Source organism: Saimiri boliviensis, chromosome 14, assembly GCF_048565385.1.
Source record: "Saimiri boliviensis isolate mSaiBol1 chromosome 14, mSaiBol1.pri, whole genome shotgun sequence".
NCBI lineage: Eukaryota > Metazoa > Chordata > Mammalia > Primates > Cebidae > Saimiri > Saimiri boliviensis.
Genome location: NC_133462.1, coordinates 16,751,268 through 16,770,060, shown reverse-complemented (window position 1 = coordinate 16,770,060; position 18,793 = coordinate 16,751,268). Strand labels below are relative to the sequence as shown.

The window sequence follows — 18,793 nt, the reverse complement described above, 5'->3', positions numbered from 1 at the left end:
ACAGAGGGCTTTCTTTGAATCATTTGCTCACTAACAAGGTGGAGACTAATTACCCCTACCTACCACCTACCTCTGTGGGAGGGGCATTTTTTTCCCAACCTACCCACCAGAGGGTACTGCCTCCTGGGGTTCTGGCAGCCACATGGTCTCCACTTGGGCATCTTATCCCCAGGGTTTGCGTTCTGTCTTTTCCCTTCACATTTTGAGTCACGCAGGTTCTCCCCATCAAATTAGCAGATTTCCTCACAAGCCCCATCTCCAACACGAGCCACCTCTGGATTTTTATTTCCATAAGATTTCTGGACTCCAGGAGTTCCCTTACCTTCCCACCACCTCAATTTTGCATTAAAAATATTTTTTGTTATTCCACCTGATTCTGATGAGCTACCGGAAAAACAAGAAAAAAGAATAAATAGAAAAAAAATATTTTTTGTTGTTAAAAATATTTTTTAAATATTTTAGGCCGGGCACGGTGGCTCATGCCTATAATCCCAGCACTTTGGGAGGCCGAGGCAGGCAGATCACAAGGTCAGGAATTCGAGACCAGCCTGGCCTGACACGGTAAAATCCCGTCTCTACTAAAGATACAAAAAATCAGGCATAGTGGCTCGAACCTGTAATCCCAGCTACTCAGGAGGCTGAGGCAGGAGAATCACTTGAACCCAGGAGGCAGAGATTGCAGTGAGCTGAGATTGTGCCACTGCACTCCAGCCTGGGCAACAGAGTCAGAATGTCGCAAAAAAAAAAAAAAAAAAAAATCTCTGCTAAGTGTTTTTCTTAACTGTAGGGGGTGGAAAGTATATGTCACATAGGAAATATCCTCTCATATTTTATATCACTTGACACAGATTTCACTGAGACAAACTCCATATATGTTCTGGGACTTACCCTTACCCTCCAGCACTCGATCTTATCAGGCATCCTGCTCACAGACTCTTACCAGCATATCACTGTACAGGGCCAGCATATTATCTTGTGAGGTGGCTCACACCTGTAATCCCAGCACTTTAAAAGTCTTAGGTTAGCGGATCACTTGAAGTCAGGCATTGAGACCAGCCTGTCCAACAAGGTGAAACCTCATCTCTTTTAAAAATACAAAAATAAGCTGGGTATAGTGGCACGTGCCTATAATCTCAGGTACTCAGGAGGCTAAGGCAGGCGAATCGCTTGAACCTGGGAAGCGGAGGTTGCAGTGAGCCAAGATTGCACTATTGCACACCAACCTGGGTGACAGAGCCAGACTCCATCTAAAAAAAAAAAGAATTTGTGTTTTCTAACTAAAATCTACTACTAACTGAAACCTACTAATTCTGTGATAAGCCTTCTGCTAATCCCTTCCCAGGCATAATTATTACAAAAATTCCATGAGTTGAATAGTGCTATGATGTCAATTTTATGGAGGAGGAAATTGAAGCTCATAGAGGTGGCATCCCTTGTTTGTGGTCACACAGCAATTAAGTGGTAAAGTCTGAGTCCCCTTCTTGTGCCCTTGACCTCCTGGCATATGACCACTGACCCCACCATGCCAGGTGCAGAGTAGAGCACCCATAAATGTCCACCCAATGTGAATGTCTCTCCCCCAGCCCCAGATCAGAGAGACACTCCCACACTGGGATTCTAAAACCTATGGGTTAAATTTTTTCTTTTTTCTGAAACAGGGTCTCATTCTGTTGCCCAGGCTGCAGTGCAGTGGCATGATCATGGCTCACTGCAGCCTCCTGGGCTCAAGCCATCCTCCTGCCTCAGCCTCCCAAGTAGCTAGGACCACAGGCACACACCACCACACCTGGCTAATTTTTTATTTGTTGTAGAGTTGGGGTCTCACTAGGTTGCCCAGGCTGGAACATAGATCTTACAGGTTTAGAAAGTGGGTCCTGGAGCACAAATGAGTTTGGAGTGTTAAGGGTTTGAGACTAACCACCATCCCCGTTTCCCTTACAACCCCGGAAAATGCCAATAAGATGGAAAGTTTTCAAAATGTATCTGGAACCAGGGCATGGGAAATGACAAAGCCACAAAAGAAACAAACTAGCCTAGCAGCCAGAGGAGCTGAGGCAGACGGAGGACTGGAGCCACAGGACTAGCCTCATATTGCAAGTTCCCCGTCCCTCCCGCCCCTGGGGCCAGAATATCGGAGATACTGGGAGCAGTGCAGCAGGTGACTTCCACAGATGTGGCGACGGCAGACACAGACCGGACACAGGGGGGCAGACTCTGTATGTATTCTCCTCTTCCCCTTCCCTGAGCTCACCCCAGCCCCAGCCACCATCAGAAAAGGACCTGACTTAGCAACATTTCAGTCCTTCTCATCATCCTGCTGAGGTTCCTGAGATGGGAGAGAAGAGAGGAAAAAATGTAAAATAACAATAACAATGACAGCTCCATAAAAATAAGTGTTTATATAGGGTTTACCATGCCTCAGGCACTGTTCTACTGTTTTCTATGGACTACAGTGCCCACTCTAGCTTCCTCATTTTTTAAAATCTTTTAGAGACAGGGTCTTGCTCTGTCACCCAAGCTGGAGTGCAGTGGCCCAGTCAGAGCTCATGGCAGCCTATAACTCCTGGGCTCAAGTGATCCACCTAACTCAGGCTTTCAAAGTGCTGGGATTACAGGCATGAGCCACTGTGTCTGGCTCATTTTTTTATTATTATTATTTTGTAGACACAGAGTCTTGATATGTTGGCCTGGCTGGTCTCAAACTCCTGGACTCAAGCAATCTGCCATTTCAGCCACCCTAAGTGCTAGGATTGCAGGTGTGAGCCACTGTGCCCTGCCTCCTTGCTATTTTTCAGACTCAATGAACACAGTCCTACCCCAGGGTCTTCGCACTTGCTATTCCCACCGTCGGGAATACTTTTCCCTAGAATATCCACATGGTTCAATCCCTCACTTATTTCAGGTATTCAAATACTACCTTGCCAATGAGGTCTTCTCTGCACACTCAGTTTAAGAGTTGCAAAAAAAAACCTCTCAGGACTCCCCACCCCTATTGATTTTTCTCCTTAGCAGGTATCACCTCCTAAAATGCCTTCTTTTTTTTTTTTTTTTTTTTTGAGGCGGCGTCTAGCTCTGTCACCCAGGCTGGAGTGCAGTGGCATGATCTTGGCTCACCACAACCTCCACCTCCTGGGTTCAAGCGATTCTCCTGCTTCAGCCTCTGGAGTAGTTGGGATTACAGGTGCCCGCCACCATGCCCAGCTAATTTTTGTATTTTTAGCTGGTCTCAGACTCTAAAGTGCTGAGATTACAAGCGTGAGCCACCACATCAGACCAAATGCCTTCTATTCACCTAACTATCCTGTTCATTGTCTCCCAGAATAGAACATCCGTTTCACTGGGGCGGGGGTTTGTATTTGTTTTGTTCACTGCTGTAGCCCCAAGACCTAGAACAGTATCAGCACATTGTAGGTACTCAGCAAATATGTGTTGAGTAAGCCACAAGAATGGGCACATGACTCAAGACTGGCCAATGAGAGCACCACAATCTTTGGGCCCCGGTGACTGGCTCTGGGATGGACATGTGCCCTAACCTAGGCCAATGAGAACCTTCTGCAGGATTTATGCTACCAGTACTGAGAATAAAGCCAGCCCAGGAAAAAAGCAGAAACCAAAGGAAGAGTGAGATTCCCAAAGGCACCCTTTTGGTGCCTGGATCCAGCCATGCCTGTAACCAACCAAATTATGCCCTGGACTTTCCCATGTGTCCATATTTTTATGTCTAAAGCCGGTTTGAGCAGGATTTTCTTTTACAATCAGAACTGTCCTGATTCTAGTAACAACAGCTGTTACTTACTGAAAAAGGTCTTTGGAAAGCTCTTACCTCACATCATCTTCACCCTGCTTAGGCTGTGTGGCTGGTGCATCCAGGATTTGAACCTCAGTCTCTGTGGCCCTGGAAACTATATGCATAACCACTACCATATTCTGCATATCAGCAAGTGTGAGAAACAGACCTCACCCCTGTCTCCCTCTTCCCTTCACTCCAGCTTGGCTGCTAGAAAGCAAGCCTGCCGGCTGGGCGCAAAAACTCACACCTGTAATCCCAGCACTTGGGAGGCCGAGGTGGGTGGATCAAGAGGTCAGGAGTTAAGACCAGCCTGGCCAAGATGTTGAAACCCCATCTCTACTAAAAATACAAAAGTTAGCCGGGTGTGATGGCGTGTGCCTGTAATCCCAGCTAGTTGGAAGGCTGAGTGAGGAGAATCGGTCGAATCTGGGAGGCAGAGGTTGCAGTGAGCTGAGATTGTGCCACTGCACTCCAGCCTGGGTGACAGACTCTGTATCAAAAAAAAAAAAAAAAAAAAAAGTCCAGTACCAGGGGTAAATAAATTATTGTGCATGTACTTTAATACCTGAGCACAATGTGCACCAACAGAACTTTTTGTCCTCTTGTGCCCTGTGTTTGGCACCTGCCACCAAATACAGTATAAACCAATCCAACATGGTAGCCACTGAGCACTCAAAGTGTAGCTAAAGCAAGTAAGAAATTGGATTTTTTTTTTCTTTTTTTGAGACAGAGTCTTGCTCTGTTGCCCAGGCTGGAGTGCAGTGGGGCGATCTCGGCTCACTGCAACCTCACCTCCTGGGTTCAAGCAATTCTCCTGCCTCAGCCTCCTGAGTAGCTGGGATTACAGGCACGCGCCACCAGCTGGGCACACGCCCAGCTAATTTTTGTATTTTCAGTAAAGACGGGGTTTTACCATGTTGGTCAGGCTGGTCTCAAATTCCTGACGTCATGATTTTCCCACCTCAGCCTCCCAAAGTGCTGGGATTACAGGCGTGAGCCACTGTGCCCAGGCAGGAATTGGATTTTTAATGTACTTAATTTTAATTAATTAAGCTTCAAATTTACAAGGTACATGCTATTATTGGATAGCACAGCTTTACAACTAAAAGGTTAAAAAAGATAAAGAGCAGGGCTAGGTGGTTCACACCTATAATCCCAGCACTTTGGCCGGGTGGGCAGATAACTTGAGGTCAGCAGTTCAAGGCCAGCCTGGCCAACCCAGTCAAACTCTGCCTCTACTAAAAATACAAAAATTCGCTGGGCATGGTGGTGGGCGCCTGCAGTCCCAGCTACTCGGGAGGCTGAGGCAGGAGAATCGCTGGAACCTGAGAGGCAGAGGTTGCAGTGAGCCAAAATCACATCACTGCACTCCAGCCTGGGTGATAGAGTGAGACTCAGTCTCAAAAAAGAAAAAAAGCTCTTTACAACAAAAATGGGCTGGAACTGGCTTACACCTGCAATCCCAACACTTTGGGGGGCAGAGGGGGAAGGATCACTTGAACCCAGGAGTTCAAGGTTGCAATGAGCTATGATTGAGCCATTGCACTCCAGCCTGGGCAACATAGCAAGACCCTGTTTCTAAAAAAAAAAAATTAAAACTTAACCAGGCATGTTGGCATGTACCTATAGTCCCAGCTACTCAAGAGGCTAAGGCAGGAGAATCTCTTGAGCCCAGGAGGTTGAGGCTGCAGTGAGCTATGATGGAGCCATTGTACTCCAGCCTGGGCAACACAGTGAGACCCTGACTCTTAAAAAAAAAACAAAACGTAAATGTGCCATTGGAATATCTTTTTTTTTTTTTTTTTTGAGACGGAGTTTCGCTCTTGTTACCCAGGCTGGAGTGCAATGGCGCGATCTCGGCTCACCGCAACCTCCGCCTCCTGGGCTCAGGCAATTCTCCTGCCTCAGCCTCCCGAGTAGCTGGGATTACAGGCACTTGCCACCATGCCCAGCTAATTTTTTGTATTTTTAGTAGAGATGGGGTTTCACCATGTTGACCAGGATGGTCTCGATCTCTTGACCTTGTGATCCACCCGCCTCGGCCTCCCAAAGTGCTGGGATTACAGGCTTGAGCCACCGCGCCCGGCCGCCATTGGAATATCTTGAGCCCTGCTCTGAGCCGTGTATTATTTATTACCTGGTATGAGTTGTCTCATAGAATCATCACAGCAAGCCCATCTTACAGATGAGAAAACTGAGGCTCAGAAAAGTGTGTAGGCGACTTGTTATGATTCTAACAGTGAGGACTGGCTGAGCTGGGAACAGAACAGTGCCCTGCCCCATCCTCCCACCTGGCCCCCTCCCCTCCCACTGCAGCCTTGAGAGCTCCACAGCTTACCTCCAGCTCCACCCCTTGCCGGCTACCTCTTCTTGATCACCTCATCAATAACGCTCACAATTTTCTGCAGCTTGGCCTCATCCACAAAGCCGTCACCCCTCTGGGCAAAAAGAGGAGAAAGCACACAGGTCTTTCACCCCCAGGACCTCAGTACCACCCCGCCTCCCTGTCCCGGCCCCTCACCCAGAATCACCTTTTTGGAATGGACCAGTCTCCCATCTACAAACACTTCAAAATCCCCTGTAGCCTGGGCAGCTCTGTCTTCCTCCTGGGAGGAAATGGTAGGGGTAGGGGGAGGCCAAGACTCGGATCGCTGACCACCCCTGTCTTCCCCAGGACCCCCACACACTTACAAAGAGTAGGCGATCTGGAAATCGCTGCTCCAGGCTCTTTTTCAGTAGAATGTACTGAGGGGCACAGATGGGGTCATGGGGTCGCAGGGGAGGAGAATCAGGGACTCCTCCCAGTCTTCATGCCTCAAGCTCCCCTACCTCCAAAGCCAAAACTACTCACCCGAAGGCTATAGCTTCAGAGGCCACTGGAGGCCAGGAGCAGGAGCAGAAAGGCAGAGAGAGACCAGGGAAGACATTTCGTCAGTATCATCCCCAGCTCAGGGCACCCTATGAACACTTGAGTTAGACCATGTTCCTCTCCTGTTCATAACCCTGAAGTAGTGCCATCTCACACAGGGGAAAAACCAGTCTTTCCTGTGGCCTCCAGGCCACCACAGGATCTGCCTTCTCACCCCTCTGTCCCCTCTCCTCCTACTCTCCCCCAACTCATTCACCCTGTGCCAGCCAGAAACCGCTAGCTCAACTTTCTCTCTTTTTTTTTTTTCTGAGACAGAGTCTCACTGTCACCCAGGCTGGAGTGCTGTGGTGAGATCTCAGCTCACGGCAACCTTCCACTTCCTGGTTTCCAGCAATTCTCCCACCTCAGCCTCCCCAGTAGCTGGGATTACCAGTGCAGGCCACCACACTGGGCTAATTTTTGATTTTTTTTTGAGATGGAGTATTACTCCATCGCCTGGACTGGAGTGCAGTGGCGCGATCTTGGCTCACTGCAACCTCCGACTCCCAGGTTCAAGTGATTCTCCTGCCTCAGCCTCCCAAGTAGTTGGGATTACAGGTGCCCACCACCACACTCAGCTAATTTTTTTGTATTTTTAGTAGAGACAGGTTTTCTCCATGTTAGCCAGGCTAGTCTTGAACTCTCTTGGCATCAAGTGATCCAACCATCTCAGCCTCCCAAAGTGCTGGGATTACAGTCCTAGCCCCAGTTCATCTGTCAACACCCCAGGTATGCCCTGTCTTAGGGCCTTTGCACGGGCGGTTCCCTCAGCTGAATGCTCTCCCTGCAGTATCCACACGACTCCTCTCTTTCCTTCTGGGGGGCTTTGCTCATATATCCCCTTCTCAGTGAGGCCTTCCTGATCACCCCAGCTAAAACTGCAACCCCCAAAATGCCTTTTGTTCACAGTACTGATCACCTCCTCACATACAAGATCACTTTTTTTCCCTTTTCTTTTTGTTTTTTTGAGACAGTTTCACCCTTTTTGCCCAGGCTGGAATGCAATGGCATGGTCTTGGCTCACTGCACTTCCGCCTCCCGGTTTCAAGTGATTTTCCTGCCTCAACCTCCTGAGGACCTGGGATTACAGGTATGCGCCACCATACTCAGCTAATTTTGTATTTTTAGTAAAGACAGGGTTTCTCCATGTTGGTCAGGCTGGTCTTGAACTCCCAACCTCAGGTGATCTGCCCGCCTCAGCCTCCCAAAGTGCTGGGATTACAGGCGTGAGCAACCGAGCCTGGCCAGTAAGACAAACCCAAAGACAGTGCTCATGATGGGGGCTCCCATCATGATCCCCGTCCTTGCACTCCAGCCTGGGCAATAAAGCAAGATCCTGTCTGAAACAAAAACAAAACAGACAGAGAGAGACAGAGTGAGGTGGGGAGACAGAGAATGGTAGAGACTGCCTGGGAAGCGACAGAAGAAGACAAATTGAGAGAGAGAGAGACAAGGGACCAGAGAGGCTTCCAAGGTAGGAGAGAGGCTGGCAAGGGAAGCCAGAGCCCCCATCATGAGCACTGTCTTTGGGTTTGTCTTACTGGGGAGCAAAGCAGGTCGCTTTGCTGAGCATCTCATCCCCAGCACAAGCCTGGCAGTTGGCCCGCAGGGCACTCAGAAACGAATGAATGAATGAAGCTCAGATCCAAAGCACGGATTTGAACCTGACGCTCTCCGGCCCCAAAGAGAATGAGAGACAAGAGTGAGTTCCCAGTCTGGTAACTGGGACTCTGGGGCTCTACCCGAATCCCTCCCCTCGCCCTATCCCAACCATGACCTCCACGTCCAGGAGTCCCAGCCCCCACCGCTGGCCCTGTCCCCAGGGGTTGGGAGAGGCGGGTGTGAGGTCCTCACCAGTAAGTCACTCGAATAGGGACCCTCTTGTCCAGCGCGAAGTTCTCGCTGGCGGAGACGAAGCTTTCGGCAGAATTCGGTAAGGAGGCGGCCGACGGGATGGTCCCCGGGATGGGCGCAGGGACAGAGCCGGGAATGGTGTGATCCGCCAGCCCAGTGGCCGACGGGTCTGCCCTGAAGTCTAGCGTGGGCCCGGGTGGGTTCGTGGCCAGTGGGGTGCGCGCGGGAAGGGGCCCCGGGGCGGGCCCAGTCTCGCCGGAGACCGACGGGACGAGCTTCAGGCTCGGCGCCGGCTCAGGGTCCTCCTCGGATGACACAGACACAGGCGGCTCCGGAGCAGGTTCCGGGAGCGGATCCCAAGGCAGGGCCGAGGCCGGGTAGGAGTCCAAGAAGGGGAGCATGGCCCGAATCCCGGCCAGTACTAGAGCTGGGGCTGGGGCGGGGGTCGGGGCTGGGGCGGGGGCGGGGACTGGGGCTGGGGCTGGGGCCGGGGCCGGGACCGGCGCTGGCGCTGGGATCCGGGCGGGGGCTGGGAGCCGGACTGGAGTCAGGGTCCGAACCAGAGCCGGGATCGGAGTTGGGGTCCGGGCGGGAGCAGGAGTCGGAACTGGAGTTGGGACCGGACGGGAGATCCGGGCCGGAGCTGGAGTCGGGACCACAGCGGGAGTCCCGGCCAGAGACGGGGTCAGGGTCCGGATGGGGGTCCGAGTCCGGACTGGAGTCGGTGTCCGGGTCGGGGTAGAAGCCCGGACCGACGTTGAGGTCCGGGCCGAGGAGGGGGCGGGGGTCCGCGCCTGGTTATTCATGGATCCGAGGGGGACCCGGGCACGCCGGTGAGGGGAGTCCCGCCCGCCTTCCCTCCTTGGGCGGGGAGAGAGTCTTCCGCACCGGGTTCTGAGACGGGGCACGACCACAGGGGGCTCTGTTACACCGAGTTCCACTCCGCGCCCGCGTTCCAAGGGTCGCAGGGCACGTGACCTCTAGACCTCGGCGAGTAATTCCTGCCCCCTTAACCGCCGACGCTGGGCTGAGAAACACCCAGATTGCCCCAGTTCCCCGCAGCTGTCGGTGATACTCGGGTCTTCAGTATATGTGTACTGAGTGCCTGCTGCGTGCACACTTCTCTGCTGGGTGAATTTGGGGACAGAGCAGGGATCAGGAAAGCCCTGGTCCATGCCCTCACCAGGCTCCCTGTCCAGTGGGGGGACACATACCCATTACCAAAGAGCTACATCCCAGAGTGTTCAGGGCCGGGATGAGGAAGCCCAAAAGCTGTGGGATTCCAGGACAGGTGGTCACTCTGTGGCAATCAGAGAGGGCTTCCTGGAAAAGGGGACAACTGACATCTGGAGAATGATGGCGAGCACCACGGAGAATGTACTTTTGAGACAGTCTCACTCTGTGGCCCAGGCTACAGTGCAGTGGCCCCATCTCAGCTCACTGCAACCTCAGCCTTCGGGTTCAAGAGATTCTCCTGCCTCATCCTCCCAAGTAGCTGAGATTACAGGCACCGGCCACTACGCCCAGCTAATGTTTGTTATTTTCAATAGAAACGGGGTTTCACTATGTTGGACAGGCTGGTCTCCAACTCCTGGCCTCAAGTGATCCACTTGCCTCTGCCTCTCAAAGTGCTGGGATTACATGGGTGAGCCACTGTGCCCAGCTGAGAGTTTAGGCGCTAAACGTTTGCCCACAGCTAGTTAAGTGGCAGAGCTGGGATTCAGACTCGACCCATGAGGCTGCAGCATCCTGGGGGCTTAACCACTTTGAGAAGGAATGTCAAGCTGTGAGCTCCTCAAGGATAGGGCCTTGCCTGTCTTGTTTACTACTGTATCCCCAGCTCCCAGAATAAGACCTGGCATGCAGTAGGTGCTCAATAAATGTTTGTAGAATTTAAAAAGAGATAAAAGCCGGGTACCGTGGCTTGCGCCTGTAATCCCAGCACTTTGGAAGGCTTAAGTGAGCGGATCACCTGAGGTCAGGAGTTCGAGACCAGCCTAACCAACATGGAGAAACCCCATCTCTACTAAAAATACAAAATTAGCCAGGTGTGGTGGCACATGTCTGTAATCCCAGCTACTCAGGAGGCTGAGGCAGGAATATCACTTGAACTCGGGAGGCGGAGGTTGCAGTGAACCAAGATCAAGTCACTGAACTCCAGCCTGAGCAACAAAAGCGAAACTGTCTCAAAAAAAAAAAAAAAATTAAAATTAAAAATAGCAAGACAAAGGAGTTACCCAGGTAAAGGAGGAGTTAGCTGGAGGCACAGCGGGGAAAGCCTGGCTTGTTGAAAGAGCTGATGGTGCCTGGGCGGAACTAGAGCCCAGATAGCAAGCACAGCAGATATGGCCCTGGAGTGAAGGGCAGGGCCATTCCCCAAGGATCTGCTTTTATTTTTCATCAGCACATCAGACAAGCGCTTTTTTTCATTTTTATTTTTTGGGAGGACAGGCTCTCTGTCACTCAGGCTGCAGCACAGTGGAGCGATCACAGCTCACTGCAGCCTGGACCTCCTAGGGTCAAGCAATCCTCCCACCTTGGCCTAGAAAGTTCTGGGACTACAGCATGAGCTGGTCAGTCTTTGGTTGGTTGTTTGGGTGGGGAAGGGGCAAGGCTTGTTTTCAGTAATTTGAAGGAAGCCAAGAGAGGGGTGTCTGTGTCTAACAGCCTGGACGGTTTTACTTCCAAAGCAGAAAGGTGCTCCAGTGTTAAGACTGATTAAAAAAAAAAAAAAAAGGCCTCTGGCCAGGAGCGATGGCTCATACCTGTAATCGCAACACTGGGAGAGCAAGACAGGTGGATCACCTGAGGTCAGGAGTTCGAGATCAGCCTAGCCAACATGGTGAAACCCGTCTCTACTAAAAATACACACACAAAAAAATAATTAGCCAGGTGTGGCATCAGGCACCTGTAATACCAGCTACTTAGGAGGCTGAGGCAGGAGAATTGCTTGAACCTGGGAGGCGAAGGTTGCAGAGTTGAGATGACACTACTGCTCTCCAGCCTGGTGACAAGAGTGAAACTGTCTCAAAAGAAAAAAAAAAAAAAAAAAAAAATGACCTCTTCACATCCATGCCCTTGGAAATGTGACTCTGTACCTTCCGCCACCAAGAAGTGGAGTCTGTTTCCCCACTCCTAGAATCTGGGCTGGCCTTGTGACTGGCTTTCGTCAACAGGATGCAGGAGAAGTGAAGCTGTTCATGGAGTCCACTTTCTCTCCTGGACTCCTGCCTCAGCCATGAGCACACACCAGGGCCAGCCTGCTGGAGGATGAGAGGTCCATGGAGCCAAGCAGAACCCCCACCCCCAGTGGACTCCTGAGCTTGCTACACACACATTCATCAGTCCCTCTCTCATCTGCCAAGCCCAGTCCTGCCCAGAGCAGAAACCCAGCCAACCTGTAGACCTGTGAGCAAAAGTAAATGTTAAGTCTGGGCACAGTGGCTCATGCCTGTAATCCCAGCACTTTGGGAGGCTGAGGTTGGAGGATCACTTGAGCTGAGAAGTTAAGAGACCAGCCTCGGCAACACGGTGAGACTCCATTGCTACAAAAATGAAAAATATTAGCCAGGCGGCCAGGCAAGGTAGCTCACACCTGTAATCCTGGCACTTTGGGAGGCCAAGGTGGGCAGATCACGAGGTCAGGAGTTTGAGACCATGCTGGCCAATATGGCGAAACCCCATCTCTACTAAAATACCAAAAGATTAGCTGGGCATGGTGGTGTGTGCCTGTAGTCCCAGCTACTCAGGAGGCTGAGGCAGAAGAATAGCCTCAATCCAGGAGGCAGAGGTTGCAGTGAGCTGAGATGCACTCCAGCCTGGTGACAAAGCAAGACTTTCACATCGAAAAATAAAAATAAAATTAGCCAGGCATGGTGGTGCACACCTGTAGTCCCAGCTACTTGGAAGGCTGAGGCAGGAGGTTAAGGCTGCAGTGAGTTGTGATCACGCCCAGGAGGTTAAGGCTGCAGTGAGTTGTGATCACGCCACTGCACTCCAGGCTGAGTGACAGAGCGAAACCCTGTCTCTAAAACATAAATGGGCTGGGCGTGGTGGCTCATGCAGCACTTTTGGAGGCCAAAGCAAGATGACTACTTGAGCCCAGGGGCTCAAGACCAGACTGGACAACATAACGGGCACCCCTCTTAATCTTAAAAAAAAACTGAAAACTTAGCCAGTTATGGTGATATGCACCTGCAGTCCCAGCTACTCAGGAGGCTGAGGCTGGAGAATCCCTTGAACCTGGGAGGTGGAGGTTGCAGTGAGCCAAGATCTCACTATTGCACTGCAGCCTGGGCAACAAGAGTGAAACTCCATCTCAAAAAAAAAAAAAAAAAAAAAAAAGGAGGAAGAGGAGGAGGAGGAAGAAAAGGAGAAGGTCGGAAAATTTCCACTACCTAACTTTTAAGACTTATTATAAAGCTATATTAATAAAGACAATGTGGTATTGGTGTCCAGGTAGAAAATTAGAACAGAATAGAATGAAGAGTCCACAGATAGATGTACACATGCATAGTCAATTACTTTTTTACAAAGTTGCAAGGCATTTCAGTAGGAAAAGATAATATTTTCAATAAACGGTACTGGAGTGACTGGGTATTCACATGCAAAAAGATGAAACTTTTGCCAGGTGCAGTGGCAAAAGGGATTATATGCCTATAATCCCAGCACTTTGGGAAGCCTAGGCAGGTGGATCACCAGAGGTCAGGAGTTTGAGAATAGCCTGGCTAACATGATGAAAGCCCATCTCTACTAAAAGTATAAAAATTAGCCAAGCATGGTAGCGGGCGCCTGTAATCCCAGCTACTCCAAAGGCAGAGACAGGAGAATTGCTTGAATCTGGGAGGCGGAAGTTTCAGTGAGATCACACCACTGCACTCCAACCTGGGCCACAGAGCAAGACTCTGTCTCAAAAACAACAACAAACTCAAAATGGATCATAGCTCTAAATGTGAAATATCAAACTATCAAACTTCTTTTTTACGCCCCCCCCAAAGTGCTGGGATTACACAGGTGAGCCACTACACCCAGCCAATCAAACTATCAAACTGAAGAAAACATTTTTTTAAAAAACTTTGTGAGTTTTCACCAGGCAAAAGTTTTTAAAATATAACACCAACAGCATGATTCATAAAAGAAAACATTCAGGCCGGGTGCGGTGGCTCAAGCTTGTAATCCCAGCACTTTGGGAGGCCGAGGCGGGTGGATCACGAGGTCAAGAGATCAAGACCATCCTGGTCAACATGTTGAAACCCCATCTCTACTAAAAATACAAAAAAAATTTAGCTGGGCATGGTGGCGCTTGCCTGTAATCCCAGCTACTCGGGAGGCTGAGGCAGGAGAATTGCCTGGACCCAGGAGGCGGTGAGCCGAGATCGCGCCATTGCACTCCAGCCTGGGTAACAAGAGTGAAACTCCGTCTCAAAAAAAAAAAAAGAAAGAAAACTGTATTGTAGTCTATAAAAGATGGATGTCTCAAAGTTTATTTAGCCAATCAGCTATTGTTAGACATTTACATTTGATTTTCCCTGCATTTACTCCCTGCCATCTTTTACCTTATATTCTTGCTGCCTTCTAAATGGTTCAGACACCTCCCTATACCTTCATCCTGGGATTGAGTGAAGTTCTTCATTCCAGAGCCTCTGAGAGCAATATGGTAGTCTCCCCTTACCCACAGGGGGCACATTCCAATACCCCCAGTGGATGCTTGAAACTGTGGATAGTTAAAAAAAAAAAGAAAGAAAGAAAAGAAACTGTGGATAGTATTGAATCCTGATATGGTTGCCCGAATCTCATCTTGAATTTTAATCCCCAAGTGTCAAGGGAGGGACCTGGTGGGAGGTGATTGGATCACGGGGGCGGTTTCCCCCATACTGTTCTCATGATAGTGAGTGAATTCTCATGGGATCTGATGGTTTCACAAATGGCAGTTTCCTCTGCTTTCTCTCCTGCTGCCTTGTGAAGAAGATGCTTGCTTCCCTTGGCCTTCTGCCATGATTGTAAGTTTTCTTAGGCCTCCCAGCCATGCAGAACTGTGAGTCAACTAAATCTATTTCCTTTATAAATTACTCAATCTCTGGCATTTCTTTATAGCAGTGTGAAAACAAACTAATACAAACTGATCTGGTTTGGCTGTGTCCTCACCCAAATCTCCTCTTGAATTCCCACGTGTTGTGGGAGAGACCTGGTGGGAGGTAATTGAATCACGGGGGCAGGTCTTTCCTGTGCTGTTCTTGTGATAGTGAATAAGTCTCACAAGAGCTGATGGTTTTAAAAGAAGAGTTTCTCTGTACATGCTCCCTTCTCTTGTCTGCTGCCACGTGAGACATGATTTTCACCTTCAGCCATGATTGTGAGGCCTCCCCAGCCACAGGAAACTGTAAGTCCATTAAACCTCTTTCTTTTGTAAATTGCCGAGTCTTGGGCATGTCTTTATCAGCAGCATGAAAACAAACTAATACAGAAACGCTATATATACCAAGTTTTTTCCTACACATATGTTCCTATGATAAAGTTTAATTTATAAATTAGGCATAAGAGACTAACAACTTCTCTTTGGCATGTATTTGGCTTTTCTTGGACAGATCCAAATTGCCAACGTCACCACTTTTAAACTTTGGAGCCATTATTAAGTAAAATAATCACGGCCATACCACGATAGTGTATCTATCTGACAACCAAGACACCTACTAAGTGACCAAGGGGTAGGTAGCATCTTGGTCTACACTGTGGGAATAGTGGGAACACACCGGACAAAAGGTGGAATGGGATGGTGCGAGATTTCATCCCGCTACTCAGAACAGAGCGCCACATAAAATCTATGAATTGTTTATTTCTGGAAATTTTCTATTAATATTTTCAGACTGTGGCAGTCTGTGGGTAAGTGAAACTGATGAATGCAAATCGCAAGTAAGTGGGGACTGCTGTAGTGGGGACAGAGTAAGCCTAGACCAGGAGTCACCTACCAGTTGCATGAAGTCCACAGATGTGTTTTGTTGTATCCACATGGTGATTTTAAATGTTTGAATTTATAGTGAATATTTAAAAATTAGAAGATTTTACTTGAAAATCTGGATGTTGACTTCTTTTGAAATATATCTGGCTACAGTGAGCCCACATTCTGGCATGGCTAATTGTGGCTGGAGCTGAGTTTCAGCTGCATCCTGTAGATGAAGGTTGTTCTGAGCCAGAGCAGCTGTCCTTACTTGTCTGCTAACTCTCGTGTTTTTTCTTTAATTTTTTTACACCTATCTGTCAAAAGGAAGTTCTGATATGCAACTTGTCTGCTAATTCTTGTTTTTTTTTAATTATTATTTTTTACACCTATCTATCAAAAGGAAGTTCTCATATACAACTTGTCTGCTGACTCTTATATACACTCAGTCTCATCCAAGGTCCTAAAGTCTCAGATCTGGGAACACCCTCACTTCAACAGCTGTTCAGGACACCTTTTATTTTATTATTTTTAAAGACAGGGTCTTGCTCTGTCACCCAGACTGGAATACAGTGGTGCAATTATAGCTCACTGCAACCTTGACCTCCTGGATTCAAGTGATCCTCCCACCTCAGCCTCCTGAGTAGGTGGGACCACAGGCACATGCCACCACTCCCGGACAAAGGACTCCTTTTAGAAAGCAGTGTAGTTGGGAGGAATAAAACACTGAGTTTGAACCAGAAGAGATGAATTTTAGTCAACAGAACCATTCCCAGCTCTAGTTTTCCCTTCTGTTCAATGCCTTAGACGAGTATTTCTTGACCAGGTGTGGAGGTTCACGCCTGTAATCCTAGCACTTTGGGAGACCGAGGTGGGCAAATTACTTGAAGTCAGGAATTCGAGACTAGCCAGGTCAACATGGTGAAACCTCATCTCTACTAAAAATACAAAAATTAGCCAGGCATGGTGGTACATGCCTATAATCCCAGCTGCTCAGGAGGCTGACACAGAAGAACTGCTTAAACCCAGTTGGCAGAGGTTGCAGTGAGCCAAGATCACACCACTGCCCTCTAGCCTAGGCGAAAGAGCGAGACTCTAACTCAAAAAAAAAAAAAAAAAAAAAAAAAAAAGGGTATTTCTTAACTGGGGGATGGGAGGAATGGTCATAATTATAGAGACAGGTAAAGGTAAGTCTAGCTTGAAAAAACTCCCTCAATGATTCCTATGCCCTTATCCTTAAGCATGAGTGGCTTATCCTTCTAAGATCATCTGCAGATCCAAATAACTATCAAGTGTTTAGAGCTCAAACTAAGAATTTTTATGTCAGCTCTACCATTTACTTGCTGGGTGAACTTGGGCAAGTAACTAACTACTACTCTGAGCCTGGTTTTTCACGTAGGACCTTCGAATGCAGGAAGTAAGACAATTCACAGTTCAAAAAAGAAAAGTTCACTGATCCTATCCGTTGCCTCTGCCTATACATAAGAAAACATTGAAGGCTGGGCGCGGTGATTCACGCCTGTAATCCCAGCACTTTGGGAGGCTGCGGCAGGTGGATCATCAGGTTGGGAGTTCGAGACCAGTCTGACCAACATGGAGAAACCCTGTCTCTACTAAAAATACAAAATTAGCCAGGCGTGGTGGTGCATGCCTGTAATCCTAGCTACTCGGGAGGCTGAGGCAGGAGAATTGCTTGAACCCGGGAGGCAGAGGTTGCAGTGAGTCAAGATCATGCCATTGAACTCCAGCCTGGGTGAAAAGATTAAAACTATGTCTCAAAAAAGAAAAGAAAAGAAACGAAAACACTGAACAGGATTAATGATTATGTGTCGCACCCAAACTTTGACAAGATTTTGCTCTTGTAACTTCTGAGCACATAAGCTGCAGCCAACTGTATAAAAACTGCAGGCTGAAACACTGGAGCAGTCCAACAGATTCTCTGACTCTCCCAGGTTCCAATCCTCAGTAAGACTTCTGAATAAAACTAACCTTAATTCTCGAAAAGTTTTTTTCTCTTTCTTTTTTTCGAGACAGGGTCTCACTCTGTCACCCAGGCTGGAGTGCAGCGGCCTTGACCTGCTGGGCTCAAGCAATCCTCCCACCTCAGCCTCCTGAGTAGCTGGAACTATGGGTGCATGATTGTGCTGCGTTAATTTTTAAAGTTTCTTTTTTTTTAGAGATGGGGTCTCACTGTGTTGCCCAACGTGGTCTTGAACTCCTGGGCTCAAGCAATCCTCCTGCCTACGCTCCCAAAGTTCTGAGATTACAAGAGCAGGAATGAGCACTTGGCCTGATTTTTGTTTTCATTGACAATAGTCAGTGTTCAGGAAATGATTATTTATGATTATCATCCATAAAAATTGCAAAGGGATACACTGATTTGTCATTACCAAAGGGGCCAGAGAGAACCTGGTGATTATTTAACTGGGCTTAGGGGAATAAAGGCAAAGCTCTCAGATGAGTTTGAGTTCGAAGCCTGGAAACAGGGAGGACAGGAGGCCAGGGACAAGATGATGGATTCCATTTTAAGTGATAACTTCTAAGCCTCAAGTAAAAATCCAGGTTGCCTTTTGGGTGTAAAGTAGAAACCTGAGATACAGAATTAAGTGTTGCCCAGGTCAGGCGAGGTAGCTCACGCCTGTAATCCCAGCACTTTGGGGACAGTCAGACCTGGGTCCCAATCTGTGCTTTGTCCCTTCGGCCCGTTGTGACTGTGGCTAGTGGCTTCCTGGCTCTGGGCTTGTTTCCTTCTCTATAAATAAGGAAACATGCTATCTGCTACAATGATGCCTGTAAAGCTTAAGCACAGGACCTGGCATAGATCTATAAGGCGGAAACCTGGGGTACAGAATTAAGATCTATGGGTCTCCCGTGCAACCCAACTTTTGGGCACTCTGCCTCATTTTCCCCAGCCCAGACGCGTGGGTTCTGTTTGACTGGTTGCCCACTGCGGGCTTGGGGCTCCTCACTCCCGGGGCAAAGCCCGGTATGAAGGGTCACCTTCTGGGGCAGCTCGGACCTTCCCACGCCCGCGCGGCGCACAATCTTGGGATCAGCCCCCCGTGGAGATCCCACCCGCCCGTACGATCCTGTCTGTGCAGCTCAGCTCAAGGCCCCTCCAGCCCAGATACTAAATGAAAACGAAGAGCAGCTGGCCGCCAGACTGTAGCGCCAGATCTCTGCGAACTTACGCCACTGAAAGAGGAACTGGGACGCGCCACCTCCGGGACAGAAATCCCCTCCCTCAGTTACAGGGCAAAATGGCGCCGCCGCGCTACACTGCGCACGCGAACTGCTCTGGTCCTGG

General features: G+C 49.0%; 1 protein-coding gene across 6 annotated transcripts; it reads right to left on the bottom strand.

Annotated features, from left to right (window-relative positions):
- Positions 1–1,781: 1,781 nt before the first annotated feature.
- SELENOV (selenoprotein V) lies at positions 1,782–18,789 on the bottom strand. Of its 6 annotated transcripts, none has more exons than XR_012513834.1 (8): positions 18,678–18,789; positions 8,553–14,265; positions 6,642–6,666; positions 6,482–6,535; positions 6,322–6,396; positions 6,129–6,228; positions 3,824–3,902; positions 1,782–2,326 (listed from the first exon to the last, which is right to left on the bottom strand). XR_012513834.1 is itself a non-coding variant. In XM_074386357.1 (8 exons), exons 3-7 carry the CDS (start codon positions 9,356–9,358, stop codon positions 6,151–6,153), a joined length of 1,038 nt encoding a protein of 345 aa, XP_074242458.1. In that variant the 5' UTR covers positions 9,359–11,815; positions 14,108–14,265; positions 18,678–18,789; the 3' UTR covers positions 1,782–3,902; positions 6,129–6,150. The 6 variants fall into 6 exon arrangements, 5 of the variants coding, with proteins under 5 accessions (XP_074242458.1, XP_074242459.1, XP_074242456.1 ...); XM_074386357.1 differs by having other exon boundaries at positions 1,782–3,902; positions 8,553–11,815; positions 14,108–14,265; XM_074386358.1 differs by having other exon boundaries at positions 1,782–3,902; positions 8,553–11,812; positions 14,108–14,265.
- Between the last annotated feature and the right edge of the window lie 4 nt (positions 18,790–18,793).